This window comes from Pangasianodon hypophthalmus, chromosome 1 (assembly GCF_027358585.1).
Source record: "Pangasianodon hypophthalmus isolate fPanHyp1 chromosome 1, fPanHyp1.pri, whole genome shotgun sequence".
NCBI classification, from domain to species: domain Eukaryota; kingdom Metazoa; phylum Chordata; class Actinopteri; order Siluriformes; family Pangasiidae; genus Pangasianodon; species Pangasianodon hypophthalmus.
Window position 1 is genome coordinate 17,712,877 of NC_069710.1, and position 22,249 is coordinate 17,735,125.

General features: G+C 38.4%; 1 protein-coding gene across 2 annotated transcripts; it reads left to right on the forward strand.

Moving 5' to 3' along the window:
- The first annotated feature begins 102 nt into the window (after window positions 1-102).
- On the forward strand, window positions 103-21,766 carry LOC113533870 (carboxypeptidase Q). Of its 2 annotated transcripts, XM_034303588.2 has the most exons (8): window positions 103-254; window positions 664-1,102; window positions 1,237-1,444; window positions 1,554-1,761; window positions 12,411-12,522; window positions 14,234-14,325; window positions 15,280-15,481; window positions 21,300-21,766. In XM_034303588.2, the coding sequence occupies exons 1-8, from the start codon at window positions 162-164 to the stop codon at window positions 21,458-21,460; spliced, it is 1,515 nt and encodes a 504-aa protein (XP_034159479.2). In that variant the 5' UTR covers window positions 103-161; the 3' UTR covers window positions 21,461-21,766. The 2 variants fall into 2 exon arrangements, with proteins under 2 accessions (XP_034159479.2, XP_053087909.1); XM_053231934.1 differs by lacking the exon at window positions 103-254 and having other exon boundaries at window positions 264-1,102.
- The last annotated feature ends 483 nt before the right edge of the window (window positions 21,767-22,249 follow it).

Here is a 22,249-nt window from a genome sequence, read left to right on the forward strand (position 1 = left end):
AACAAAAAAACCCTCACTTTTCCCCTACGGCGTTTACTGAAAGTGAGTAAGTGAGAAACACACATGTCCCAACGGCTTGCCGTAGCAGTGCGCGCGCTCGGCTCTGGGAAAGAGGGAGGAACTGAAACTCCATGAAGATGGTCATATGATCTTCCTGTCCAATGTTCACAAGCTTCATAGAACTGAAAATAGCGCTGTTTTTTTTTTTTTTTTTTTTTTTTAAGGGAATAGAAAGAAACAGGCATTTTAGAAAGGTAATTGTCGTCTCTGTCTAGCTGTCTTCATTACGCAGGGCCAGAGTTTCTGGCACTGCTGTGTAGTAGAAGTAAATAGACTTTAGCCTACAGCTTTGTACACTGATGGTTGTTTGTTTGTGTGTAAACGCGCTTCTGGATGAAGTAGAAAATGAGCTGTTTTATAGACACGTAAATCAAATAAAATAGAGTTTTTGGAAAGCTTTGTTGTTTTCACGGACGTAGAAAAGTATCTGGATATTTTATAGGACCACTTCCTTCTATCATATGTATTTACAAGCCTTTTCTGTTCAGAAACCCTAATACAGATATTAACCTGTGCATCAGTATCAGTCTAGTTTTAGTTTAGTACCTGATTTCTTTGATATTTGGATGCCAAGTAACATCTTGTTTCCTTTCTTGCCTTCAGATGACAGATAGGGGATACAACAGTGGCCTTTTGACTTTTCTCATTCTAATTGGTAGTTTATTACAGTGCCACTGTAAGCCACATGGCTACAGGAGTAAATCTCTTGAAGAAGTATCCAAGGAATTATCAAGTTATTCTGGCATTGCCCAGAAAATCATAGACTTGGCAGTGTATGGGAAGGCACAGAACCGCTCATATGAACGACTTGCAGCCTTCACGGATACAGTCGGAAACAGAGTGAGCGGGTCCAGGAATCTGGACTTGGCTATCAAGTACATGTACAGTGCATTGAGGCAGGATGGACTGGAGAATGTACACCTAGAACCCGTGAAGATCCCTCACTGGGTGAGGGGACAGGAGAGTGCAGTGATGGTTCTGCCACGAAACCACACCTTGTCAATCCTTGGGTTGGGGAGTAGTGTTGGAACTCCCAAAGGAGGTTTGTAGTTTGTGACTTGTTCAAGCAATTAGTTTACCTAACTGCACCCATAAGCATCGTTATTTTAATGAAGTATATATGCCTCTTCACGATCTTTCAAATCTTCTCATCTCCTCATGCTCTCTTTCTGGCAGGTATAGAAGCAGAAGTGTTGGTGGTGGAGTCTTTTGATGACCTGAAAAGAAGGGCGAGTGAGGCTAAGGGGAAGATCGTGGTGTATAATCAGCCTTTTGTTAGCTATGGGGAGACAGTGGCATACCGTGCTTCAGGAGCTTCAGAGGCAGCTAAAGTGGGAGCAGTGGCTTCACTCATTCGCTCTGTCACTCCGTTTTCCATCAACAGGTCTGTTTCAGTCACATATCATCAGTATCTTTCCACGAAGAAACCTCACTTTATCTCTAATGGATTAACAAAAAATTAATATTAAACTCATTGTATGTATCTGTTACAGCCCCCACACTGGGTGGCAGTGGTACCAGCCTGGTGTGCCTCAGATCCCCACAGCCTGTATCACGGTCGAAGATGCCCAGATGATGGCCAGGATGGCGCACAGAGGCACGAAAATTGTGGTGCGCTTAACTATGGGGGCTCAGACCCTGGAAGATGTGGACTCCTTCAACACAGTGGCTGAGATTACAGGCAGGGAGCACCCAGAGCAAGTAAGGGCTTAAAAGCTACAAACACATCCATGGACACTGCTGTGTTCCATATTTGGCCAGTACGTGACCATCTCACGTGTGTCTTCCATGTGCTTCTGCATGACTCACCAGCATCTTCTGGGAGCCAATTATAGAGAGAATGCAGAAGTTGCCCTTTGACTGCTCATCTGGGGTCAGTTTTGTGGTTTCTCTTGAAATGGTGATTAATGTTATAGAGAGAAATTTCTGAGCCTGGGTAAGCGCAACAGGATGCCTTCTGCTTGGAACCAATTAACAGTGTAGTATAGCTTCAAATTGCCCACCATGCACAGACATTTTTGACATTGAACATAACAGAACTCCCCATGAGTCTATCTCCCACTCTTCTTTAGCTTCCACTGTGTAACTTGTTAGTAAAGGTTCTATCGTGATGGCTGTTTCGAGGTCATAATACTACGTGTACCTGAATATAATGTTTAATTGTCTTTTAATACAGTGTCTTTATTAAAAGTAGGTTTTAATGTTAAGACAGCAGCTTTTCTAAATACCCTAACATTAGTGTTTGTCTAACTGTCTAAACTGTTAAATCTCTGTTCTCTCCAATGGTGTTTTCTGCAAAAGGTGAGGAATGCTGTTATATACTAAGGTGGATATAAGTGTTAATGCATAACTGATATTTTATAGACCTTAGTATGGCCTTTTTTCCGAACCCTTGTGTTTTTTGCCCTCACACCTACAAGCACATACACACTCATGTGTACACAAGTACACAACCACTGATTATGGAAGATAACCCATACGTCCATTTCAGTCACTGATTCTGTAACACGCTGTCTGAAAGATAAAAATAATACTCTTTGTAAAAATGATGGAACAAAATCTTGCTCAATGTTGCATGATAATCAATGACGACAGGCTGTCCTGATTTTTCACATTCAACTCTTTTTGGTTTTCTTTTATCGTCAGAAGTGACTGAATGATTTTCCTTTCTTCCATCTGAATGTGTTAAGTTGTGTTCCACTGTCATTCACCTTAATATATATATATATATTTTTTTGGCCACCATGCCTTTTTAACCTTGTAGATCACAAGTAGTGACTGACTGTTTTTGTCATAAACTGTAAAGCATCAGTAGTAATATGGTTAGTGTGTAATATGGTTAGAGAGTGGTAGTTTCCTGCTACTTTCCTACTGAGTCATGAGACTAAATGGTAGAGGTCACTTCATGAATGTAATGTACATGCGTGTGCATAAACACAGGGCACATGAAACTGCTAATCTGCTTTGCTTTTTCCTCTAAACCGATATTCTTAGATAACCCATAATGACAATGAATCATCTGACAGATGTCACCCAGGGGACTGACTGTAGTCCAGAATGACTTGTACTGACTTGTCATCTTGTTATTTTGATAGTTCTACTATGCCACACAAGGACACATCAGTGTCGTCAGAGGCTTGTGTATTATGGAGAGACACTCCAACAAGAGGTTGTGTATTTTGGTCACCCTACTGGCCTCACACCTTCATTTCCCTGTATTAGGAGTTGGTTAAAGTTCAGTCTCCTTGTTCTCAACATGATTATTAAGGTTTCCAGTCATCCAGGTCTTGTGACATACCCTGTATTTTAGTCATGATGACCGAATGGCAATTTTGACATTGCAGTTTACCAGAACCTGTCTGACCTTTGCTATTTGGCTCCCTGTTTTGCAAAAATGTGGCTGAAAATCTGCTGACCATATGAAACCAAGGACAAGGAGTGCAAGCATTTGAGAAATGCCTTAAAGATTTGTGGTCATCCAAACTGGGATTTTGTCAAAACAGCAACATGGTCCAACAGGAACATCAGACTGACCAGACAAAAAAGAATTGAACAGGGCAAGTGCAACAATCTTGTTATCCTGTATGTGGTGGGCATGTCTGTAAATATTGTATTCCACATTGGAAACCAAACCAAGAGTGAGACAGCCTGATATATGCAGTCTAGTGCAGTGAGGAATCTAAAGATTTATACAATGGTAAAGCACAACCTCTTTATAAGCGCATATCCCTGCTGTTTTACCCATTTACACCTGAAAGAGGTGTAGGGACACATTCTAGGCAGAGAAAAGAAATCACACCACCTAAGATGTACTAATTGGTTCTGACATTTATATATAATGTAACTATGTAACACCTATACTTTTTGTTCACAAGTCTTGAACTATTCTTTTCTTATCCCAGCAGTGACCTTGAATTCTAACATGTACCAGCCCAACAAAAAATACCAAGCAATTCCATGCGAGTGTCACTGCTGACAATTGTCTACCACCTAAATAATATCTGCCTTGTGGGTGGTGGTCCTCTGGTCCCTTTCCACTGATGGACTAGGCAGAAGGGGGCTGACAAATTGTACAGAGCAACAGATGGTCTCACAAAGCCAGTCTTCTAGCTGTTACTGGTTACTTTGGTACTCTTTGTCATCAAAATTGGCCAAGAATTGTCTACTTTCACAGGATGTGGCCATCTGTGTAGTCATAGTGCATCATCACAAGATTATCTAGTTTGCGTCCAGCTAACTGCTTCAACAAAAATTTGACAAATTTTAAAGAAGTGTTGCTGTATGTTTTCCAAACCAGTGACTATTTCTTGCTCTGCAATCTTATTACTTCACAATGTTTAAGGTTTTGCTTGTCCACTCTGCACACTGTGTGAGGTGTGAATAGCCATTCAGATCGCAACTAGATGTAACCAATTGAATACTATAGGTATAGGCCCAAACCATATTACAAAAGTATAATTTAAAAAAGCCTTGAATCAGACATTGTGAGGTAGCTTTTAGAAGCTTTATATTCATCAGACCCCTGGTTTCCATTATAGCTATTGCAAAAAAAAAAAAAAAAAATCAATACATTACTGAAACCTAAATGTTTCCATTTTTAGGTAACATGTGGACTATTAAATGATTGTACAAGGATGAAGATCCACTAAGAATAATTTCATTGCCATCAGATTTTGTGTGTGTGTGTGTGTGCGTGTGGGGCATGACATCCTCTTCCTTTCACTCCTGGATGTAAATAAGAAAGGTGCCTGTTTGTGGAGCCCCTGTGTGGTGTTTGCTGTTCTTTTTATAAGCATAGTGGCTGTTTGCAGTGTTTTTATTGCATGGAAAGCTTCAGCTCTCTGTCACAGACCTGCTGTCAGTTTGCCCTGATGATTGAAGAAGCTTTACTTTTATGATCCCTCCCATCTGATTTCTAAAGTTTTTTTTTTATTCAGAGTTTGGAAGGATTATTTTTATTTAGTATTTTATCCTAAGTAATTAATGTACACTGGCAAGCTCTAGATGCTTCTTTCTGTTTTTCATTTCTTTCCTCCTCTGCTTAATGCGAAACCTCTATAGTGCTAATTATTGGGAGGAAGATTGGAATGGCTGTTGGGTAATGGTTGCTATTTTGTAACTGTCACAAACTGAATACATTTTCCATTAATGGTGGTACAATGTTATGTCACACAGACTAAGGGAAAAACAATGATTCATATTTCTTGTGGATGCTCTTTACTCTCTGAGTCAAGTTCGCAGCGGTCATGTGTTGTAGCTCAGTCCATGTTAAATCACTCACACTTTGCATTTACTGTTTAAGGATAAAAGTGTTGTTTGAGCAGATTATTTCTATTATTTCTAGGCTACATATACATGACTACCTGTTCATAGTGTAACTCCATTATACATTTGGGCCACAGTTATAGGAGTTCTAGTGGTGTTGAAAGCTTAGATGTGACATATAATTTTAACCTGTGTTTGATAAATTACAGTATATTCAAATTACTATTATGTTTTTATACTGGCATCTTCTAACTTCTTTTTTTGTTTTAGATTATTCCCTATTTTCTAATTTTAGTCTTGGCCAATTCCCAATTCACCAGTCGGGTCTCCCCAGTCACACATCTGCTGGGGTAGGTGAAAGCTAACACATGCTTCCTCCGAGACATGAGACACATGAAGAAAGCCAACCGCATCTTTTTGAGCTGCTACTCAAGCTGCATAACAGGGTGGTGCAACATACTCTGAGGAAAGTGCTATGCGCCTCTACGAGCTCCCAGACACCAGTGGCCCTGAGATTTGACATAATTTGTGAAAGAAAACCTTTACGCTCAGGTGATTTGACATGGAATGCCCCCTGTTCTTTGTGGTGCTGTGCTATCCTATATTATCCTGTGTGGTGCCAGTTGGGTTGTAGTTGGAGATGTGTGACAGACATGCTGGCCCAGTCTGCAGTAATTACAGATCCACAGACAGATCCTCCCCCACAGTGATGAAGCTGAAGCCCTGCTGGAGAGGACACAGCTAGTTGATTAAACATAGACATGGTCTGGAAAGTTCAGTGCACACACACACAGAGCCTGAATCATCAGGAATTTGTAGTCTTAGGATGAAGGGTGGTCACAGCGCAGGAGTTTTGGCAACAAGGCTGGCAAAGATGTTATTTTTTCTCTTCCGCAATTTTACGGCCAAAGAACAGGAAATGTTGAGGAATGTTTAAAATGTTAATTTTGGTACAATTTACATTACTTTTCCATTCTTTAGTATCATTCTCATTGAACCTGTATAAATAGCTCTCATTAACATCACACAGATGGCCTTCCCCTACAGCATGGAAGCAGTAGTTAAGCAGTAGTTGCATTTTGGCAGTAGTTAAGACTTCTGTATACTGTATACTCAGATTCTTGTTCTTGCCTGACAGGAGTGGAACTTGATGTGGTCTTCTGCTGTTTTAGCCCATCCAGCTCAAAGTTGAGGGTGTTTTGTGTTCTGAGATGCTTTTCTGCTCACCATGGTTGTAAACAGTTGTTATTTGAATTATCGTAGCCTTCATGTGGACTCAAACCAATCTGGCCATTCTCCTCTGACCTTTCTCCTCTGACTGAATGTTTTCCGCACTATTCTGTGTAAACTCTAGATACCTGTGCATGAAAATCCCAACAGATCAGCAGTTTCTTAAATACCTAACACAGCCCATCTGGCACCAACGACTATGACACAGTCAAAGTCACTGCAATCACATTTTCCCCCATTTTGAGGTTTTAATATTACCTGAAGCTCTTCACCTGTATTTGTATGATTATTATAGGTCCTGGGAAAGAAAAGCTTAAAATCAGAAGACACATACTGCTCAGGCCTAAAGAGATAAGATGATAAAAAAATATATGGGTAAGGCACTTTGTATTCCTTGCACAACCAATTTTAGGGCTGCTTGCCTGGAATGACAGTTTGTTATCAGTGATTTTGGAGAATTGGGCTGCAAGCTTGCACTGCTGTTGTCTTCTGGGGTTTGCCATGTCATATCCATTTATTTCTTCAGGCAGGCCTATGTCCTATAAATAATACATAGAGCAATAATAAAGCATTGTGACACCAAGGGAAGATAGGTAGCTTCAAGAACATCTTTAAAAAGATTTCTCAAGCCTTCTGGTATCCATCATTTAAATTTTTTTAGGTTTGAACTGACAGCGGTGAATGTATGGAAGTTTGGGCTTTGTTTGTGTTTTGTTTGATTGCTATCTGTTGCAGCTGAACAGGTAAGATACCCTCAGAATTATAGATTTATATGCAGACAAGAGTATCTTTAATAAGACAGATATACACTACAAATAATTGGCGTATGTGTTACATTTTTAACTGGAAAGACTAACCTCTAGAGAAGAAATATGAATGTTCTGAGAGACTCTGCGTGAGATTTGACCAGGTTCACACCGAGGGCAGTCGTCTGTGAATGTCCCAGTATAGCTGCTTGTTACGCTGAAAAATAAAATAATGCTAGTATCCAGACACATGTGTTGACCTTTCTCAGTAAGAGTAGCACATGCCCAGTGACAGCAGCAGTCAGACCCTGGTTAGTTTGTGCTCAGTAGTATCTAGCTCATCTGGATTCAAGCACGGATTAATCATTGGTTTGCGTTGAATCATTTGTTTTTATTTACGTATATGCTTTTTCCATCTTCTTCTATTTCTGGACTCATATGTCATTGTTGTCCCCACAAAATTAGGTTGCATGGTTTGGATACTCTAATAGCTATGTAGTGTAATGTTTTTAACCAGCTTGGGTTGTGTGATGCATGCTGGGGATTCGTGAAAGTATACCCATAGGTTTAAATGCCTCTTGACACTTCGTTAGTTTCCATAGTATGGAGGGACATAATACTTACCTTAGAGTGTGATGTTGGCTTTTACACCATACTGAAGAGACACAGTTATTAGATGTTAGTGTCTTTACCTCATGAGATAATTTCATTTTAACAAATTTCAGATCTGGCAGCCAGTTTCAGCAGTGATGATGTTAATACTCATGACTGTACTTTGCCCTGGTTAATGTGACACTGCTTGTGCAAGACAGGGACATTTATCTTAAGAACAAACAAAAAACATCATGCTCACCATTTCCTCACTGACTGTCTCAATGGTATGATGCTTAAATTGTATTTTCATTGCCATATGACAGCCTTGTGATGACTTGTGATTTTTTTTTTTTCTTAATGCAGAGAGGCTCTGTGTGCCTGTTTCAGCTATAAAATCTGTTCATGCATTTTACAGTTTGAGAAGAGATCATTTAACAAGTCTGGCTTAAGGCTCAGCTATTGCATAACATCTTATGTTTTTTATCATAATCCATTATTTTAAATGACTTGCATATCTTTATTCCAAGAGTAGAACTCTAAATGAGAGTCCTGTTTTTAGCTCCTATTTAGCATTGTGCACTGTAACCTGGTAAAATTGACAAATGTTAGAGAAATGTATCACAGGTATAATCGTTCTAAATAATGAATTTAGGAACTTTTGGTTCAAAAGGTGGTGACAGGAAATGAAACCACTGGTGGATAACCTCATATCCTGTCACAACAAAGGCAGAATTCCTCTTTTGCAAGGCCCTGCTTTATATATCCAGATGGTCCAGATGGTCTCTGTTGTGATTTTGTTTGGAGATATAGCACACGACGGATAGCTCTTAACTAAGGGTCAGGGACCTCTGCTCCAGATTTATGATGTGCTAAATTTTTAGCGTATAGGTTGCAAGAAGCAGAGATTTTTTTTTTAAGTGAGATAGTTGCGATTATATCTTCAGTCAGATTGAGAAAGCTACAGGGAGATGTGAGGGTGTTTTGTATGTGTCTGTCCACAGGCATATTTTTGATGGCTTTTTCCATAATTGCAGATTCCTGTAAACATGCACTGTCAATATGTGAGGAAATGGACTGTCTGCTGTATGTTTACATATATCCACCAAAAGCTTTTTTGGTCTTTTTATGTTTATTTGCTTTCTTACAGACCAGAAATCCCTCCCACACAGCGGTTTTATGTGAAATGTAAACCAGTACGAACAAATCGGTGGATGTTGTTGTCTGTGTAGTGTGGATAACTTGATAGGCATGATAAGTTGAAAAGTTTAGTTAAGCTTAATTCATTGAGCCATTCACTATTGCATTTCATAACAAACAATTGTCTCATCCAACTAATTTATGTTGTGTTACTCCTCATCCATTTATATTTTGTGGATGTTTATTTCAATTTATGTACAGTGGTTAAATAAGTGTCATTATATCATCCATGTTTTTCAAAAAAATTCTCACTTACATGCTGCAGTGGGAGGTGGGATACAATTTTCATTTCTAACAATGAGTATAATGGCTACATTGGATGAGTATAATAAGCACTGATGCTGGGACATGAATAGCATTGTATTCAGTAATAAATTAACTGATAGGTTTGCCATTTTTGTTCACATTTGTGACCGCTGTGATTAGCGCACACAACAGGCTTTGTTTTGGCATCACATAGGGAGTATACTATTTGTTTTATAATGTGACAATTACTATAAGCCTTCAATTATTTCTGCTTAGAATATCTAGAAAAATGCTCAAGAAAATTTTGTGAATATTTGCATTCTTGATTATAAGTAACTAACATACAGATGAAGGTAAAGAAATGGAACCAAATTTCCACATTTCTCCTGCTTGTTCAGAGAGTTCGTTTGGCACTGTTTCTGACAGGTTAAGGGGAGAATAGCGGAAGATGTCTCACCACAGAACATGTTGTCATGTTTTTTATTGTTTACTGCAACACTGTGATGCACCATTCTGCCTGAGCTCTTTTTTTTAGTCCTTATTCATTCTTTACATTCATACTCTGAGTGTAATTAAGTAATATGGTTTATGAGTCTCTCTTTCTAACAACACCAGAATTGCAGTTAAATTTGTTTGTTTTCTTTTCATACATCAAAGCATGTTTAACTTCATGCTCCAGTTCCACATTTAGAAAGCACATGGAAGCAGGGTGGTCTTTCTGGCAAGTCAGTGATGTACACCATGTTCGGCAAATATAGGTCTGGGACGAATTCTGGTCTACATGTGTCAACGTTTGGCTTGAAAAATGGAAAAAAATATTTTGTGTTTACTTCGAAGTGTTTTTCCCCCTGATAAAAAGGTTGAGAGCATTAGCAAGTTGTTGACATTCCACCTTCTGATTTTGTTAGCATTTCATCAAGCTTAAGTTTTTTAAAGTAGCGTTTGTCTTTACAGGCATGTCAGTATGTGTTCTGCCAGAATATCTCAACTAGTTCAACCACAGTTGCAGAAAAGATATAATATATAATAAAATCATTTGTCAGGAAGTTCAGCTTGAAGCGTGCTTCATTAATCTGCCTCAGTAATATTTGTGCAACAGTCCCAGAAGTGTCTGATTTATGCAGTTGCTGTTTCCTGGCAAGAAAACCCCAAGGCTAGTTTTGCTTTAATAAAGATTTTCCATCCAGTGACTGTCTTGCTTCTCTGATTATAAAAAAATCTTGAAACTAGGATGCCATACAGGAACCGGAATCAAGGAATCTTTGTTTGTGATTGCCCCTAGCAACTCTACATCAAAATAAGATGAATGTGTCAGAAAAATAACTTGTCCCTAGGTATACTTGGGACAAACACCAAGGGCAAAGTTGGGACTAGAGGTTCATAAATTAGAAAACTGAACTTTGAGTCACATAGCAAGAAAGTGATGCATCAGGTTGTGTAAATTTCAGTGATTAATGCTTTTATTTCCTCATAGTTGAATCACTGCAATTCTCTCAACTCTTGTTTAAAGTGAGAATGTGAATTATATTTCAAATTATATAACAGCATTGCTGAATTCTCAAATCTGATTGGTCAGAAGGTGTTGATTAATTTTCCATAACAGTTAATATAAACACTGGTTTATACTAGTGCACTTGTTGTAATGTGTAGTTTTTTCTAAACTTACACAGGGACTTGTATGGCAGACGCACAACATAATCTATACCAAATAATAAATTATTTAGCAAATTATTTATTTTTCCCGGACATCTCTTTTTCGGAGAGCCTTCAGTACGGAAGAATTTCTGCTTTTCGGTTTCTCACTAATATGACATGCTCCTTTTTTTGTCTTAACTTCAAGAGAGAGAAAAAGAAAGGGCGAAGGAGAAACTTTTTTTTTTTTAGCACTAATAACAGGAACTAAGTGATAACAGGAACTAACTTGTCTCGTGGCTGTTCCACAACACTAAATGTAACTAAAGGGATAAAAGATATGTCATTCCTTAATGAATAAAAATTGTTAATGTTGGCAAATTATTGTGGTATAGGAGTAAAAAAACCACTTTGGGATGTGGTGTTGTAGGAAAAGAATTAACTTTGGGGTAGGAACATCACAGTAACCTGTTGTTGATTATTTGCTTATAACAGCATGCACCTTCATGTTTTATTCCTTACTTAGAGCACTGTAGCACCAGTAACTTAAGGCAAGGCTACAGGCAAGTTTTCTCTATTGTACTGTTATATTCATGCATTCTGGAAATTGTTAGTGTATGATTACCATTTGTCTGATCAAGTTTGCTTTATTGTGCTCCTGTCCACTTCAGTAGACATCAAATCATCAAATGTCATAGGAATTTTTTAGTTCTCCTTTAGACTGAAGTAATCATTCCTAGGAAGTGCAATTGCGAATATAGACAGTTTAGTATCCACAACCACAAGTAAACAAAACTACAACTAAGACCACAAGTTGACATTTTGTGTTTACACCACCAGTATCGACAGCAGAGAGAATGCCTCTTGGTTTTAGCATCTTCTCCTTTTTAGTTTTTTCAGAGCCTTGAGGTGACCTTTAAAGCCCTGGAAGTCCTGCACTTCCTTAGTGGTGCTTTTAGAGCTTTATTTTAATGCTTCCTGTGTCCTCAGAAAGCGTTTTAAAGAATGTACTTGAATGCATTACTGTCTGTCTGCATGGTGGCGTGTTTGTTTAAATCATGAGCATCCTTCAGGAGAGAGGACAGAGCTTTTCATAGGTCATTTTACATATAGAGTGAGAGGATGATGGTCAATCTTTCAACACCAGTACAAAGCTGCCATAACCTTTGGTCTAACCAAACCATGAAGGATTGTCTACCAATACTAACCTGAATGTTTGCTTAAGGGAAAAATAAGTAATCGTAAGAGCAAAAAATAATTGAGTTAAATAAAAAAAAAATTAAAAAGCATTTTCATACTAGCTGGATTGAAGCAGTACCTAGGTGATTGTGGATGGATCAGCTAAACAATCGCTTTTCAATAATTAATAATTTATAACACAAAGTAATTCCCATCAAAAAGGATATTAATAATATGTTTATATGTTTATTTTCTCTTCAGGTCGTTTTGCTGAGTGGTCATCTGGACAGTTGGGATGTAGGACAGGGGGCTATGGATGATGGTGGTGGAGTGGCTGTTTCTTGGGAAGCCTTATCTCTTATCAAAGACCTGGGTAAGTATCTGCTAGCAATAAAGTATTGCATGTGTAAATGTTCTCTCTCAAGTGAGTGCATCAGAGTTTTTGTTCTGGCAGGAGTAGAGCTGCATAATTAATCATATTTTATTTGTGGTCACAAATTTTGGCTTCACAGTTAATTAAACATTATATAGCTTCCAATATTGGTTAGCTTAGGATTTAATTACTGGGGTAGGTAAAAAAAATTATTTCAATGACCTATTTTTGAACTATTGAGCTTGTTTTGTGGAAATATTAATTCTTAGGTACTTGAATAACATTCCTTCTGAAGGTATTTTGATGAACTGTAAATTTATGCATGTTCTTTTACAACCCTTAAAGAAATACAATAGCATGTTTTACTGTCATGAAATGACTGAGGAAATGAGTCCTGTGTAGTCTACAGAGGGGTTTACTGTATATTTGCTACATATGGCTATTTTTATGTTTAAGTGCAGCAACAGCCTCTCAGGAAAGAAAATTTCATTGCATTCACGGCTGATAATGCTGAAAGAAGAATGATAATGACATAGAAACTAAATTTACAAAATATTTCCAAAGAAGAGATTTAATAGACTAAAATGTATAATTATATTATAACCATATTTCTGACTACTGTAGCAATACATGCTTCAAAGCAATATGTATATGTGTTACATTATGACAGGAATCTTATTCATTAGTGTTAAAAGCTGATGCGTATGAAAGCCTCCTTATCCAAAACTGTCTTCCAAAATGTTGGATAATTGGTTTAGAAAAAGACATCTACAAATTTAAAACTCCACTCTCTACCTTCTGATGTGTAAGTTTTCTTTTAGAATTGTTAAGATTTAATTTAATATCTGGACATTTTAGTGGATGTAGTCCTAAACATGTTTTCATTATCTTCTACATTACCAGCAAAGGCTGCACTTCAGAATTTTCTAAAAGAATTTTCTCAAATTTCGAATACATTGTGTAGTGTTCATCTAAGATGAAGAATAAAATCAACCTATATTTTGGCAAAATGTCTTAGCAACTATGTATGTGCATGCATGTACAGTTGGCAGCACCCTTTGTGAAACTTTTCTAGAGTTATTAGGACTAGTATTTTAATCCAGAAGTGCCACTAGAATACCACACTATAGACCAAATCTTACTACATATAGCATCCTTAAACTACTTTTGTTTTTGAGATCTTCAGCTGTTATATCTTGAACACCAGCCTTCACTATTAGTAACCGGTAAACATTAAATCTTACTTTTGAACTACAAGGCCATACCATTTTAATACAGTATAATTCTGCCTATTTTGAGTGAGACCAGAGATATAGGGTTGGTAGAACTGACCGTAATGCTCCAGGTGCTGAAGGTGACCTGTTCTGCTCTAGCCTGTTTTTCTGCCATAGAGCCATTCTTGGACTCTGACACAATTTTGAGCAAAATACTTAAGTAAGCTTGTCCTTCCAGTAACAAGTATGCATTGTCATCCTGTATAATTTTGTGAGTTTTCTGCTTGAGGAATTATTGTACATAATTGTCTTATCATTTCTGTGTATAATTGATAGATACTTTGAGATAATATACAACATAGTTTTTGTGGCATTTTACTATTCTTTTTAGACTTCACTGACCGAGTTAATAAACTTTGACTTACGCAACATTTAGTTATGAATGAAAAATGAAATGATCTGTAGTTGCCTTATATTGTCTGTTTCTTGGTCTATAGGCCTGAGACCTAAGAGGACACTCCGGGCTGTGCTGTGGTCTGCTGAGGAAGCAGGGGGAGTAGGAGCGATGCAGTACTACCAACAGCACAAAGTATTCACATTTCACTTGTACTATTGCTTATATGATGTGCATGATGCTTATACGCACCTATTGATCCATGACTACTTCTTTTTTTTCCCCTTTTTGTGGGGAAAAAAGACCTCCAATTTGGTCCTGCTAATTCCTACCCAGTAGCCTTCTCCAAGACATGTGAATCTCCATATCTTTTCAAACTCCTGTTCATGCTGTGTCACATGGCAGTGTAACACGCACTGATGAAAGTGCTATCTGCTCTCTTCTGCATAGAGTAAGCTCATAGATGCCCACAATTGTCAAGCATGGTTCTGATTGACAGGGAAGAGAGACTAACACCATCCTTCCCACCCAGAGAGCACTGGCAGTTTTGCTCTCTCTACTGATCCATCTTCTGTTTGGTCATCCACACCTACCTTTTTTTAATCCTTAATTGCATGTACATGTTTTCATTTGAAGTATCACTCTCACCTCCATTTGATCTTTCCATATTAGATCCTTTCAAATTTGAGGGGTTTTTTATGAATTGTCGTGCGTAAACCTGGGCAGTCAAACACTATTTTGTCTAAATTTCTCCAATTTCTTGCAAACAGACCCTCAGTTAGTTAGTTAGTTGTGAAGGTCAATAACCGAATGTCCAGAACATGCAAGAGTGTGAGACCTTGAGCTGCCTATTGCACAGCAGTAACTTGAAAGAATTCTCTTGACTTATTTGAAACATGTGAATATGTTCATGAAGACAGCATGTGGCCTCTCTGTTGCTGTCTTGTTGTCTTAAAGAGTAGCTTACTTACACTGTCTGTCAGTTTTTATGAAGACTAGCAGATGTGATCAATTCAAAGACCTAATAAAGGCTTTGGTACTAGATTGAGATAGAGAATACTTTATTGATCCCTAAGGGGAAATTTGGTACTAGACCAAAAATGTGATCTTCCTCTTATATTTTACAGTCTAAATTTCATTCTTCTACAGGCAAACATTTCAAACTTTGACCTGGTGATGGAATCTGATATGGGCACATTTGCCCCTGTTGGACTGCAGTTCACTGGCAGTGACAAAGCCAGAGCCATCATGAAAGAAGTAATGAAACTGCTGGCACCCATCAATGTAACATCCCTGGAGAAACATGGAGAAGGAACTGATATAAACATGTGGATGCAGGCTGGAGTACCAGGTCAGTTTGTGAACAATTGTTTACATGATCAGTAATTATGTAGTGTAATTGTACAACCTGGGTTTTGGTCTATTCCAGATTTAAAATTTATTTTAAATACTCAGGACATTCAAAGTCTCTCAGCTGTTCCCGTTGCCTAAGGTCATGCTATCAGAGTTTGACTTTGCTCTATCATAATTTATTGCTTTTCTTATATATATATATATATATATATATATATATATATATATATATATATATATATATATATATATATATATATATATATATAATGTACACACACACACTGATCAACCATAAGATTAAAACCACCTGCCTAAGATTGTGTACGTCTCCCTTGTACAGCCAAAACAGCTGTGACCCATCGAGGCATGGACTCCACAAGACCTCTAAAGGTGTGCTGTGGTATCTGTCACCAAGACGTTAACAGCAGATCCTGTAGGTCCTGTAAGTTGGAAGGTGGGGCCTCATACATCTGACTTGTTTGTCCAGCACATCTCATAGATGCTCAATCAGATTGAGATCTGCATCATCAGCATTAACCTTCTCAGCAATTTCTGCTACAGTAGTTCATCTGTGGGATCGGACCAGACAGACTAGCCTTCGCTCCCCACGTGCATCAATGAACCTTGGGCGCCCCAGACCCTTTGTAACAAGATAATCAATATTATTCACTTCACCTGTCAGTGTGTGTGCATATATATATATATATATACACATACATACATACATGCATACAATATATACTGTGTGTATATATATATATATATATATATATATATATATATATATACACACACACACACCAATCAGCCATAACATTAAAACCTCAGATAGGTTAAGTGAATGACATTGATTATCTCCTAACAATATTACAATATTAGGCAGCAAGTGAACAGTCAGTTCTCTGTGTTGGATGTGTTGGAAGCAGGAAAAATGGGCAAGCGTAAGGATTGCTGAAAAAGTTACTGCTGGCGTTGATAGAATGTTTAGGTAGGTGCGGGCTGCAGACCGGTCAGAGTGCCCATGCTGACCCCTGTCCACCGCCGAAAGTGCCTAAAATGGGCACATAAGCATCAGAACTGGACCATGGAGCAATGGAAGAAAGCAGCCTGGTCTGATGAATAACGTTTTCTTTTACATCCTGTGGAAGGCCGGGTGCGTGTGCGTCGCTTACCTGGGGAAGAGATGGCACCAGGATGCAATAAAGGAAGAAGGCAAGCCGGAGGAGGCAGTGTGATGCTCTGGGCAATGTTCTGCTGGGAAACCTTGGGTCCTGGTGTTCATGTGGATGTTACTTTGACACGTACCACCTACCTAAACATTGTAGCAGACCAGATACACCCCTTCATGGCAGTGGTATTCCCTAATGGAAGTGACTTCTTTCAGCAGGATAATGTGCCCTGCCACACTGCAAAAATTATTCAGGAATGGTTCGAGGAACATGACAAAGAATTCAAGGTGTTGACTTGGACTCCAAATTTCCCAGATCTCAATCCGATCAAGCATCTGTGGGATGTGCTGGACAAACAAGCACGATCCATGGAGGCCCCAACTCACAACTTACAGGACTTAAAGGATCTGCTGCTAACGTCTTGGTGCCAGATACCACAGCACACTTTCAGAGGTCTTGTGGAGTCCATGCCTCAACCAGTGAGAGCTGTTTTGGCAGCACAAGGGGGACGTACACAATATTAGGCAGGTGGTTTTATATGTATTGCTTTTATATATATGTTGCTTAATTCAAAATCTAACCCCCTAAACCATAAACCATTTTTTATCTACATTAATACTGATTCAAGAGAAACATGAATTTCTTCTGCATACGTCTGTCCAAGATGGTACATATAATGATCTTTTAAATGTCACAGATAATCTTGCATGTTTTTGGTCTACATATGCTAGACATTTTATTATATCTGTGTGAAGAAGCTATTGTGCTCCAGTTACTCATAACCTCAGGGACTTTGTTCTAATCTATTGACTAGAGAACTGAAATTAATTGAGTTCAGACAAGGAACCATAAATTTACCTTCATAAAATGCTTTTAAGTACTTGGGGAGAATCTGAGCTCTCCTCAGATTCACATGGCTGCTGTTAGACCGACACATTGGAATGACTTTTTTAGAGGTCCAAGTACATTTATACCCAACAGACACACCAGTGTCTGCATCGGTGCTCTCTTTTCTGTCATTACTGAAGTTAGTGTTGGAATTTGAGGCACCCATGGTATAAAATGTGCTTTTCAGGTTAGATTAGAACTTAACCTGTTTTTTTTTTTATTATGGTTACATGTTTTGTTAATAGTTTTACCAGCCAGTGGGTTCTACTTTCCTAATGTGGTGTGGTGCCAGTAAGATTTTTTCCTCATAACACCAGGAAAGTGCTATACTAGCCTAATAACCTTGAATATATGCAGTATGAAAATAGGATTTTTCCCTATTTTCTTCCCAATTTGGTCACTTGCCAATTCCTTCCCACCAGTCAGCTCTCCCCCTATCACACAGCAGCTACCAACCAGGGAGGGTGAAGGCCAACACACTTCCCTACATGTGAAGCCAGTGAGCACCAACTTTTCGATTTGCCGCTCATGCTATGTCACAGGGCTGCATAACACACTAACGGAGGAAAACTATCCCCTTCTGCATACATGAGCTCATACATGCTCATGATTGGATATTGTCACTGTGATTGACGGGGGAGAAACTTTCCCCCCCCATTCAGGTGCTCTGAAAATTTAAAATTCAAAATTGAAGTATGTTTAACTGAATATTGTGCTCATGATTACGAAAAGGGTTTAAATCTGTATTGTTCCTGGAAACATTAAATAGCACAAATTTAAATTTAAACTTTAAATAATATTTCTGATAGTATTCAATAGAATATTTGAAAATAAATATTTACATCCTCTGTGTTTTGCTGTGGTGTTTGTCTATTTAGTTTTCCCTGTGCTGAAGGAAATTGTCTCCTTTTTTTTCCCTGTTCTTATCAGTCATGTTGCCATGACTGCAAATTAACTTGTGTTTGGCTTGTTGGATTTGTTTTGACTGTAGTCATGACAAAGTCCTGTCTGTGAAGTACAGTACAAGTATTCTGATGGCTGGCCGTTAATGAACTGTTACATAAGGCAGACCTTTTTCTCAGCTGTACAAAATGTCATTCTACTGATAGCAGATAGATAGCCATGACATCAGTCAGTGTCTTTGGAAAAAGTGATGCATACAAGGTCAATGTGAAAATGTATAGAGACTACTCTCCAGTGGTTTCAAACCAAAATGTTTAAACAAATGAGTCACACCAACATCCAGCTGTCCAAACATGCACAGCTCTGGAGAGTGACTGAGTTGAGATGGATTTTTGCTCATTCTCTGTGTGAATATATTTTGCAGTATTTCAAGCATACTCTAGAGTGTTTTTCCTTCAGTAGACAGCAGCATCTTCTGTTTTGCTGTAGTGAATAAGGATTGTTGTAACTGGTTTTTCTCACTTATTATAGCATGTTAAGCTGGTTTTGGAATTTATTCAATGCCTGAGGAAGTTAGCTTTGTTCTACAAACACCTGAACATTATGACAAGTCCTTAATCTCCCTACCTAATGAGCACGACCATTTATTCCACCTCTGTACTATTTAGAGATGACCTAAAATCAGTGGCTCAACATCCTATTCTAAGTGGTGTTTTTAAATCCTATGACTGTTTGCTTCATTTCCTCAAGAATAGCTGAGGGATAGCTGAGGGTTCTGGATGAAGAGATTCCCATCTGGAAACAGTACAGAAACTGGAGAACTCTTTAACTACAAACACATGTGCGTTTGATGGCAGTTCTTACATTTTCCCATCCATTCTTGAAATGGAAACAATTGAGTAAAGAATGGAAAATGCTCCTCAAACAACTTATATCAAGACCTGTTGTGTGTGTGTGTGTGAGAGAGAGAGAGAGAGAGAGAGAGAGAGAGAGAGAGATACCTTGTTATGTGTAAGGTTTGGTTCCAAAACAAGCATTACAGTGTAAGAGGATACATAGTGAATATGACTAAGGCAGCACATATCGGGAACCTTGGTTGATGGTTGTTGACCTTTCAGTCATCAAATCCTTTAAATGAGAGCTTCAGGAACATGACATGCAGCTCAGTGACTCAAGCAATTCTGAGTAAGAACACTGAAAACAGCAGATACAGTCCCCTCTGAAAGTGCTGGAATAGCAAGGCCAGTTCCTTTTTTTTCCTATACACTAAAGACAATTGGCTTTGAGATCAAAAGATGAATATGAGATGATACATCAGAATTGCAGCTTTCATTTCCTAATATTTACATCTAGATGTGTTAAACAACTTAGACTATGGCACCTTTTGTTTGAACTCACCCATTTTTCAAGTGATCATATATAACACGTAACTGACAAGTGTTTCTTCTTGCCTATGTGTGCCCTGTTAGATTGATTGTTTAAACAATTAATGCATGTCTACTCTTGGTTTGAGCCCTGGGTCTCACCTCTGAAGACTGTATTTGTTGTTAAAAAAGGATAAACCAACCTGAAGACCAGAGAGATGTCTATGGGAGAAAAGCAAGCCATTATGATGCTGAGAAAAGAGGGAAAATTAATCAAAGCCATTGCACAAGCATTGGACATAGGCAATACAAAATTTGGAATGTCCTGAAAAAGAAAGAAACTGGTGCAACCAGACAACAAACTGGTTGACCAAGGAAAACAACAGCAGTTGATGAGAGAAACATTATGAGAGCTGTGAAGAAAAACCCAAAAGCAACCTCCACAGAGCAGGGGTGAAGGTATCACAATTCACCGTTCGAAGAAGACTTTTGAGAGCAGAAATATAGAGGCCATACCACAAGATGCAAACCACTCATCAGCAGTAAGAATCGAAAAGCCAGATTGGAATTTGCAAAGAAATACAGAGATGAGCCACAAAAGGTTGGAATCAAGATTAACCTCCATCAAAGTGATGGAAGAGCTCATTGGTCAAGCATGGTGGAGATAATGTCATGGCTTGGGCTTGCATGGCTGCTTCTGGAACGGGCTCACTATTCTTTATTGATGCTGTAACTCATGATGGTAGCAGCTTAATGAATTCAGAAGTCTACAAAAACATTCTGTCTGCCAATTTGCAGAGAAATGCATCCAATCTAATTGGGAGCAAGACAATGAGCCAAAACACACTGCCAACACAACAAAGGACTTCATCGGGGAGGGGGAGGGGGGGGTGTTCACAATGGCCAATTCAATCACCAAACCTTAACCCAATTGAGGATGCATTTCACCTTTTGAAGATGAGACTGAAGGGAGAAACCACCCAAAACAAACAAAAACTGAAAAAAGCTGCAGTACAAGTCTGGCAAAGCATCACAAAAGAAGAATAGAACAGTTTGGTGATGTCAGTGGATCACCGGCTTGATGCAGTTATTGCAAGCAAGGGATATGCAACCAAACATTCAGTGTAATTTATTAAAAATTACTTTAAGTCTATCTGTTCCAGTACTTTTGCTCAACTAAAAACTGGGTTGTCTGTCACCAGAGGTGCCATGTTCTACACATCTAGATGTAAATATCATCTTTTGATCTCAAACCCAAATGTCTTCAGTATATAACAAAAACAAAAGAATTGGCCTTGCTGTTCCAGTAGTTTTGGACGGGACTGTACGTTCACACTGTTATTGAAAGTTATAATGTTATATAAGCCGTAATATAGCTGGTTGTGTGCTTTTTGCGACTGATATGATTTTTAACCATACTTTATTTCGCTCTCTCAGCACTGCAACGCAAAATTAATTAGTTTTTTTGGACCATGTTTCTCTTGCCTAGGTGCCAGCCTACATACAGCAGACAGCAAGTACTTCTGGTTCCACCACACTGAGGGTGACACAATGACTGTGCAGAACCCAGCAGAGATGAATCTGTGTTCAGCTGTGTGGGCCGTGGTGTCATATGTCGTGGCAGACCTCGAAGAAATGCTTCCCCGATAACAGTTTCTCAACTTAGTCATTGAGCACTTTCTCTTGCCCACCATAACAGAAAGAGTCTGACCAAAAGGAATGAGTTTATCTAGGCTTTTGGAATTTGCATTTAATTTTCTCAACACAGATTTTATCTTCTCTTTGAATGATTTGTTGAAAGCATAATGCATATTAAAACCTCTATGTACCACTGTGTCTCTCACCCATAAGCCCACACCACTCAACCTAATCAGTTTGTTTGACCAATTAATTTTGAGCATTATGGGTGTGTTAATTGTTTTAAATGTCTGGCATAATAAAAATGACACAAATCTAGTCTGTCTATGGCTAATGTGTATTAAGTCTCATGTCTCATATGCTATGAAAAGCACTAAGCATTTCTATTAGAGACATGTATTCCATCAGTTTACTGAATTTTACATGAAAGTATATATAGAAATTGGTTTGCTGACCACAGGAGTAGACTAATTCTGCACTTTACTTTAGTAATAGCTAACGACTGTGCTTTACTTTTCTACTGGGAAAAAAAGACAACAATCTTACAACACACAGTTCCATATTTAGTCATATAATTATGTTGGTCATCATCAGGGCTGGTTTACATTGAAATATGGAATTTCTTGGATTAAGTTGCCACTGCTGTTCCTTATGAAGTTTGGTTACAGGAAACCACCTTTCAAAACAAGTAAAGCTAATTGACGAACTGCCATTACCCGTGTGTTTATTTATCTAGCACAAAATTTAGAAGTATCCTAACTTCATAGTATGTTTATAGTCCCCCAAATTTAACATGATGGA